This window comes from Myotis brandtii, unplaced genomic scaffold, assembly GCF_000412655.1.
Source record: "Myotis brandtii unplaced genomic scaffold, ASM41265v1 scaffold2378, whole genome shotgun sequence".
NCBI classification, from domain to species: domain Eukaryota; kingdom Metazoa; phylum Chordata; class Mammalia; order Chiroptera; family Vespertilionidae; genus Myotis; species Myotis brandtii.
In genome coordinates this window covers 44,388-53,235 of record NW_005358975.1, presented here as the reverse complement: position 1 = coordinate 53,235, position 8,848 = coordinate 44,388, and the positions used below count along the sequence as shown (strand labels likewise).

The 8,848-nt window shown below is 46.6% G+C and overlaps 1 protein-coding gene across 1 annotated transcript; it reads right to left on the bottom strand.

The window, feature by feature from the left end:
• Window positions 1-1,196: 1,196 nt before the first annotated feature.
• GIMAP6 (GTPase, IMAP family member 6) lies at window positions 1,197-8,848 on the bottom strand. The gene is made up of 3 exons (XM_005866848.2): window positions 8,621-8,848; window positions 6,562-6,646; window positions 1,197-3,786 (listed from the first exon to the last, which is right to left on the bottom strand). Exons 1-3 carry the CDS (start codon window positions 8,732-8,734, stop codon window positions 2,993-2,995), a joined length of 993 nt encoding a protein of 330 aa, XP_005866910.1. The 5' UTR covers window positions 8,735-8,848; the 3' UTR covers window positions 1,197-2,992.

Here is an 8,848-nt window from a genome sequence, read left to right as displayed (position 1 = left end):
GAGGTTAAAGTCCCAGGATCAGCCAAAGGTTGAGGAGTAATTTATGTGCAGAATTTCTAAAGCCCCACTCCCTCTGTAGCTCTGTTCTTCTGGAAGGTTCCCCATCATTGTCTACCGGCTCTGGCTGCCTCCACACTCCAACCTCCTCTTCTCTCCAGTCACTGTGAATTTCTGCCTGAGGGTTATTCCTGTGTCAGCAGGACAGGAAGACCACATGAATGTGGCAGTAGTGTGGTCTCTTTATCTTGGCCACTGGATATTGACAAAGGTTTGAATCCCCTAGGGTCGGTCTGTATTTGGTCACTTCCCAGTGCCTCCAAACAGTTGCTTTCAAATTATTATTTTGTTATTGTGTATTTTCTCCTTAGTTCATCAATGTTGTTCCAGGAGAAGTGGGAGGGAGAAACCTTCCCAGAGACCTTTAGCAGCTGATGTGATCCACCAAGGAGGAAACAAGTGTGTACTCACTGGGCTCTTCAAACTACACAAGTCTCTGTTTCTCATGCTTTACTCCAGTGTTGAGATATTTTTTGAAAATAACGAATTCTGAAGTTCACTATTTTTACAGCCTGAACCAAAACAATCCTCTCTCCTCAGCGCCCCGCCCACACCATGTCTTTCTTAGTGATACACAGACTGTGGAGTGTCCAGACAGGCCCACACCTGCCTGCCCCACTCTCAGAGCGCCTGGAGTGACAGCAGTGGAGCAGCATCTGTCCTGCCTACTGAAATGTTGTGGGCAGCATCTTCCCTGATTTTTAGTAATAAAGGAGAGGAAACACCATGTCTGATATGTTTTGAGTGACTTATCATTTAGAATCACTGAATGGGTGTCACTTGGTGAAAAAATGTTTGTATTTTCTGTTATGAAATGAATTCAGCTAATAGTTAAAACAACAACACTTACTGAAGAAATTTATCTTGCTATCCTAATGGAAATGCAGATGGTTTTAACTTTTACTCCATAGCTCCGAAGTTGCGAGTCTGCTCACTTAGAAACAAGATGACCTTGGTTCATGTGTCCTTGAAGTATTTACTATGTATTCCAAACGTAATACAGAGATGTGACACAATTCCAACCGGAATGCCATTGAGGTTCTTTTCTGACACTTAAACCATTGATTTAAATTCTCACATAGAAGAATAAATACCTAAGAATAACAAAGGAAGTACATAAATGAGGAAAGCAAAGCCACTGTAATCAAATCAATATTTTATTCATAAGGAGAGAAAGTAGAAGACAGGAACAGAACTGAAAATCCTGCCATGGATCTTGGGGAGTATAAAGACTTAATAGCGCTTTGGTCATGGGAAGTGGAGTGCTAATGTAATCAACGGGTCACACAGGACTGTCTTAGGTATGAACCAAAAGAAGTCTCCGTTCTGCCTTGAGACACTTTCCTGAAACTTTCAGCACAACAAATGCTCTGGCTTTCTTAGGTGTCTCCTGTATCTGGGTCAGGGGATGCTATGGCCTCCAGGTTGGGAGACCAGGGTCCTGAGAGAGCCTCTGACAGGAAAGGATCTCTGACCAGCATGTAAGCATCCAGACAGACTTGAGGCTGCATCTCCGATTTCTGAGTGTCCCCCAGCACTGTCACCCCCACCTCCACTTTCCACCCCACCCTGAAGAAGGGAGCTGGAGACCCTCTGCCACATGGCTTGACAAAGGTAAAGAGGGGTCTGTAGCGAGGTATTTCCCTGTTCCCTCCTATCCTGTTTCCATCATTTGGTCAGACTGCACAGAGAAGTTGAGGTTCATCTGAAATATGCTGGGCTCTTTGTAGCATTACATGGCACCTCCTTTTCAGAGGCCAGGCACAGACCAACATCCACTGTCTTTTGGTACTGGTCCACCTCGCTTCCCAAGGCCCCTGTCTGCAGCCCTCCACAAAGACCCATATGACATAGACTCCTCCCCTCACCAGGCAGGCTACTTCCTACAATGTTCACGTCACTCACCTGCTACCTTTGCAGGTTCCTTTTCTTCTCTGCCTCCCTCCATTTAACACTCACACATACCTTACTGGGAACCCCACTACACACCCATACACTGACTTCATGCATCCTTCTCCCCACTGTCAAGGAGAAGGGAAAGGGTTGCAGATAAGGCTGAAAATCATCTTTTTTTTCCATAATCAGAAGGCAGATATATGAGAGGGGACCCTAATTAGAACATCCCTAATCTATGTCAGCTTTAGGGAAGTGCTCCTCCTCTGCCCAAGCCCCTTGGTACATCTTGAGGTCTCCAGATCCTTAGCCAAGTCTAAGGGCCACCTGCCTGACCAGGCCTGGCTCCTTGGATAACCCGCCCCACTTTGCTCATCATTCCTACCAGTTCCCACAGGCTCCTTTGTTGTGGTCCAATGGCCTCTTTCAGAGGTGACTAAAAGGGCTCCTCCTTTCTGATTCTCTCTTTCTACCTGCTTTCCCCCTCGAGCCAAGCAGCTGTCCTTCTTCTCATGTCTCAGAACCATTACAATGTCGTGGCCCTACCACACACCGTAGGTAACTTAAAAAGTCACTATGCCTGCCTCTTTGTGGGCAAGGACATAGTCCAGGAGGTGTGAAGTCACCTGACCAACACCCCACACTGATTGACTATCATCATTTAAGGAGTGACTCCAAAGACCAGGATGCTGTGGGGGTTACATGGAAGAATGAGGATGATATACCCTCAGGAACTTTCATTCTATCAGGGTAAAGATAAGAACTTCAAGAAATGCAATGCCAATGCAATGTGAGGTTCCATATGAGAAAGCGTGCTGTGGGCAGGGAGTAGAGAGGAGGGAGGGTCCACATGCACTGAAAGATGCGATGAAGGACCTGGATGGTAGCTGAGAACTCAGGAACCCACCCCCTTTTACCACCTTGAGACTGGCATAGTCAGTGACCTGTGGGATGGAGAGGACAAGTGACTGGCTGAAAACTGGACACAGGGCTGAAAGGAGCTCAAAGAACCAGCTGTCCCTCAGTGGAGTCCAGCATATGCTCAGATAGGTGCCCTCTTCAGGAGACATTTGTGAGTTTCCTCAGATGCCTTCTGGATTCGGCACAATTCCTCCACCAAGGACTCCCCACTGGGTCCTTCCTCAGAGCCTTGCCCCTGGATTATATGGCCTTCCTGCACTTCTGTGAGATGAAGGTTTTGCTGGGAAAACTGATAAGCCTTGTTGCTGTAATGATGGCCTTCATTTTCCCACAGGACTATGTCTATTTTTTCCATGAGCTCCTTCAACTGGGCCTCCTGCTCTGCCCCCTCTGCCCTGTTGTTGAAGCCACAGTGGCGCATGGAACAAATCTTGGCCAGGTTGGCAAGCTCCTGGTTGTCAGTCTCTTTCACATACCCATCCAGAGAGTCACCATCCAGGTCTTCCTTTCGGGTGAACACCAGGATGGTATAGGCCAGGACTCCCACTCCAAAGACCTCCTGGAGGCGCCTGACCACCAACTGGTCTTCCTTTGTGAACCTGCCCAGCTCTGTCACCAGGAGCACCGCGTGTGGCCCTGGGGAGGAGAAGGCGATGGCTTCCGAGGAGCCCCTACCTACCAATTCCTGTGGAACTCCAGGGGACAAAATATCAGGGGTGTCAATAACCTCAAGTTCCTTCCCGGCCCAGTCTCGGCTCCCTCTCTGGAAGGTCTTGGTCACTGGTGTAGCACTGAGCTTGGACTGGAACACTTCCTGGCCAAGGATGCTGTTTCCTGTTGCACTTTTCCCACTTCCGGTTTTCCCCACCAGGATGAGTCTCAGCCTCTTTGGGGTCTGTTCCTTCTCCCTCAGATCTAGAAGCATCAAGAGAAAGCAGAGGGATTGGGGTTAGAGCCTCACTCCTGGGTCTGCTTCATAACCTCAGGGCAGACTGTCCTCTGAGGAAGGACAGATTAACATCTGTACCTAAGACCTGCTCTGGGCTCACATTCCATTCTTTTTAATTGTTTTATTGTGGTAAAATATACATAAACTAAAATTACTGTTTTCACTATTTTTAGGTGTACAACTCAGTGACATTGAATACCTTCACATTTTTGTGCAATCATCACTCACGCATCTCAAGACTTGGAGATGCAAACTAATATTTAAAAATTTAATGTTAAAATCACCCCAAACAGAAACTCTGTAGCAATGAAACAATAACTTCTCATGCCTCCCTTCCCCAAACACCTGCTAACCACCACTCTACTTTCTGTCTCAATGAATTTTACTATTCTAAGGACCTAGAATAAGTTCCTGCAAATTTGACCTTTTGTGTCTGGTTTATTTCACTTGACATAGTGTTTTCAAGGTTCATCCATACTGTAGCATGTGTCAGAATTTCCTTCTTTTTCAAGGCTGAAAAATATTCCATTATATGGATTGGCCACATTTTGTTTACTCTTATATATGGACATGAGTTGTTCCCACTACCCACTATTGTGAATAATGCTGCTTTGAACATTAGTGTACACATGACTATTTAAGTCCCTGCTTTGACTTCTTTGGGGCATATACCCAGAAGTGGAAATGCTGGATTATATGGTAGAATACCACATTTTATCTACAGGTTTTGAAACTTCTCAGGGTCACCTGTTCTCACCCAGGTGGAAACCAGCCCTTCATGAATATGAGACCCTGAGCTTTCCTAGGTATCCTTGGGTGATGAAGATAGAAGTGTGTGGGTCTGTGTCTATGTCTTGTCCCTGAAGTGACTGACCACATCACCTCCTTCAGCTGTTCCAACAAGAAATATGGGAAATATGGGATCTTTCAACCAGATCCCGGGCTCAACAGCACAGAGGCACACTGAGGTCACATTCTTTGTCTATATCCTTGAAATTTGGGCCAAATATTCCCACCCAGATCAATATAGGAACTATTGGTCAAGAGAAGACTTGAAGATGCCAACTAATATTTAAAAATCTAATGTTAAAATTTTAGAAATGACTGGAGCTGAAGGACAGAAAGAGAATTCCATTTCCTGGCCTTTGAGGTCACAGACCCAGAGCACAGAAAAAGGTCCCAAATGGCAGCTCTGGTTTCCAAGTCTGTTCCACATTGAAGACATTGATGTGTCTCAATGATAGAGCCCTAACTTTACCTCATAGAGACAGGATTAGCATCCTTGGCTGGTGGACACACCAACCAATTCTGACTGTTGACTTTGGGTCCCTCCAGCTTCCCCCACTTGGCTTTGAAAGGAATCTGAGTGAGTGGGTGGGAGTTTCAAGGAAGCAAGGAAGGTGGAATGTTCATCCCTGCCCTCCCAGCCAATCTGAAGCTGGGTGAAGACAGTACTGACTCCCCTCTGGGCAAGCCTGGAGCGAGTGCATGCCAAGTACATTACTCAAATGCTAGAGAGGATTTTACAAGTAATATTTAACTTTGATTGCCATGAGAAAGGGAAAATCATGTGTCGGCATGTTTATTAATACGGCTTGCTTCCAGTGGCTTAGGCCAGTGGTCGGCAAACTCATTAGTCAACAGAGCCAAATATCAACAGTACAACAATTAAAATTTCTTTTGAGAGCCAAATTTTTTAAACTTAAACTATATAGGTAGGTACATTGTTATTAACTTAATTAGGATACTCCTAAACTGGCGTTTGCTGAAAACGTCCTCAATCTGATTGAGGTACATTCGCTGAGGTTGAACCCTTCCAACTCTCCCATCCTCAACTTGTGCATGAATCGCGCGCACCTCCCCTGCGCTGCTATCCCGCCTGCGCCGCGTCTCCTGTTGCCCACGACCAACCTATACCCCCCATTTATTCTAAAGCCACTTCTTCAAAATAGACTCACCCAGGCCAAAAACCGACTTCTGCGCATGGGCCACAAAGTTTCAATCGCACTGTACGTGTGCGCCCGCATGTGGTATTTTGTGGAAGAGCCACACTCAAGGGGCCAAAGAGCCGCATGTGGCTCGCGAGCCGCGGTTTGCAGACCACTGGCTTAGGCCATTGAAGTTCATATAGTATAAAAATCATTTGTGCTCAAATACATGATGAATCATAAATAAATTATCCTGTCCAGGAAAATGGATAGATTGCGAAAATTCCTAAACTCTGTCTCCCTGGGATAATGATGAAGTTGAGGCCATGACTGTTAAGTACCTGACCCTAATGCAAGAGCTTTCGGGGGAGATCCCCTTGAGAAGGCCCAGCCCAGTTCTAAGGCAGCCACTCACTCACATGGTGCTTTGCAGCCTTTCTGACCCTCAGTGCTCCCACATCTGAGCTATCAAGCACCCACATAGGGTTTGTTGGATTGCAAGCCCCCACCAAGGCGAGTACAGGTATCCCTGGGTAATTCCTGAGCACAGGATTAGTTCATATTCTCTCTCTCTCTCTCTCTCTCTCTCTCTCTCTCTTTCTCTCTCTCCTCTTTTCCGCACCTTTCTCCCACTGTGCCTGTTGGGGGCCTTTCCCTCTTATTAGGTGGGTTTAAGTAAGGCCCCACCCAAGGGCCATCTGCTGGTGCAGCTCTGACTGGGCTACACTCTGCTGCCTCTCCAAGGGCACCCTGCACATCACAGTCCCCATCCACACCTGCCTCAGGTTTAGGTACACTAGGAAGTCATTTTACCTCCAGACACATCTTGTTTAGGATGCTGGGCCACTGCTCCTGAGGGATTGTCCAGGTCAAGCACCACGAATTCTTCTTCCTCCACCTAGAGAAAATAATATGTCTGATTTTTCAACTAGTTCAGGGGGCACCTGACTTTCTCTTGTCAGAAGGAAGTTTTTTACATTGCTTTTGGGGGAGGGGTATGGCTTGAGTGAGGAGAGGAAGGTCTGAGACATTATCTCCTTTAGGGGCCCTGTTTCTCTCTCTCTCTCTCTCTCTCTCTCTCTCTCTCCTTTGTAGTCTGCATTGTGAGTTTAAGCAATTTCATGGAAAAGGTAAGATGGCCTGCAGCCTGAGGAACAGATGGCATTTGGATGGACAGAAGGTCCTGGAGCTATCATGTGAGGAGGAGAAAGGAGCAGAGACACAGAAGCAGGTCTGACACTATGTCCCGGGAGCAGTGGAAGGATGTGTGGCTAGAATGTTCCGGAAGGTGGGAGCAGGACACTGTGGTGAGGGGCTGGCTGGGGGTGCAGTGAGGTCCTGGTGCCAGGATGATCCCTGAGGAAGGCCTGGCAGTGAGGATGGCAGAGGGCTGAGAGGCGGGTGGCCGGGTGCTGTGCTGAGGAGGCCAATAGCCTCGGCACAGGAACTTCATGGCTCCGGGACAGTCCTGCTGGAGCCAGGAGACCTCAGGGCCCACCTTTAAGGTCACACTGCCTGAGCCTCAGTGTCCCCTAAGTGTGAATGCTGGGCCTGAACTAGATGTCCTGTCATCCCTTTAACATTCTAGCACATTTTATGACATTTTCTAGTGCAAGTCCTAGCCTTTGCAAAGATGGCCTTGTCACCCACCAGAAACTCCCGTCATCTTTCAGGCGAGAGGACAGTGCACCCTGCTGCCACCCGCACTGCCTCACCTCAGGGACTAACATTGTTCCCTGTTCCAGGAGTCCAACCTGGTGTGTGGGTTTGGGAAGGAAAGTGTGAGGCCCCAGGACTCTGTGCTGGGACACGCAGGACACCTGAAGACGTTCACAGTCAGGGACCTTCTCCAGATGAAGGGTCCAGGGTGTGGGGACACCTGACTCAAAGGTCCCTAGATCCAGCCCTGAACAGTGCCTCACACCTTTGCCGCACTCAGTGGTTTTGTCTCTGACATGGAACACAGAGAAGCTACACCGCACGGAGAAAGTAAAACTCACGGAAGCATCTTCCCCATATAAGCAGGGAGTTTGCGAAGGGCACAAGGCGCACAGAGTTCTCCTGACTTTTTAGTCACAGCCCTTTCTAATATACCACAGACACACACATTCACAACACACACACACCACTCACACAGTACAACCACAACCACAACACACACATACACTCACAAACATAACACATACAGAAACATGACATATACCACTCACACATACACTCAAACACAGTACACATACACCCACATAGAAACACAAATATACACAACAAACATGCATACACACAAACATACACATAGAAACATGACACACACCATCCACACATATACACTCAAACACAACACATACACTCACAAATATACAAACATACATATACACAACACACATACATGCACACAAACATAACACACACAAAAACACAACATATACCACTCAATAATACACTCAAACACACATACACTCACAAACACACAAATACACATTTACCCAACACACATGCATACACACAAACACAATACTCACAAAAACACAACACACACAAGCCACACTAAGAGGGTGGGCCAAAAGTAGATTTATGGTTATGAGTACTCTAAACAGTTTATTCTTGTATTACTTATTAATTATTGTATTATTTTCCATATGAACAACTGTAAACCTACTTTTGCACCACCCTGTATACACTCAAACACAGCGCCCACATATTATACTCACAAATATATAAATACGCACAAGCATAACACATACAAAAACACAACTCACACACATACACTCAAAAATAAAACACACACACACACAAACATACATACACAAAATATATACAACCATAACACACAAACACAAATACACACAACACACAGATATACTCAGAGACTTACCTCTTGTGAGTTCTCGGCTTTTTCTTTTGGGGTCGACACATTGTAGACGTCTGGGGGCCTTGACTGGAGGAGGTCCCATAAAGCACTGTAGGCATTGGAACAGAAAGACCACATTGCTGGTACTGTATTTTTCAACAAAATGTGACCGAAAACTCAGCTAAGAACTGCTCTAGGCAAAGCGGGTGTCTGCTGTGGGTGGAGAAGCAGGAAGTGGGAGGGAGCACCCAG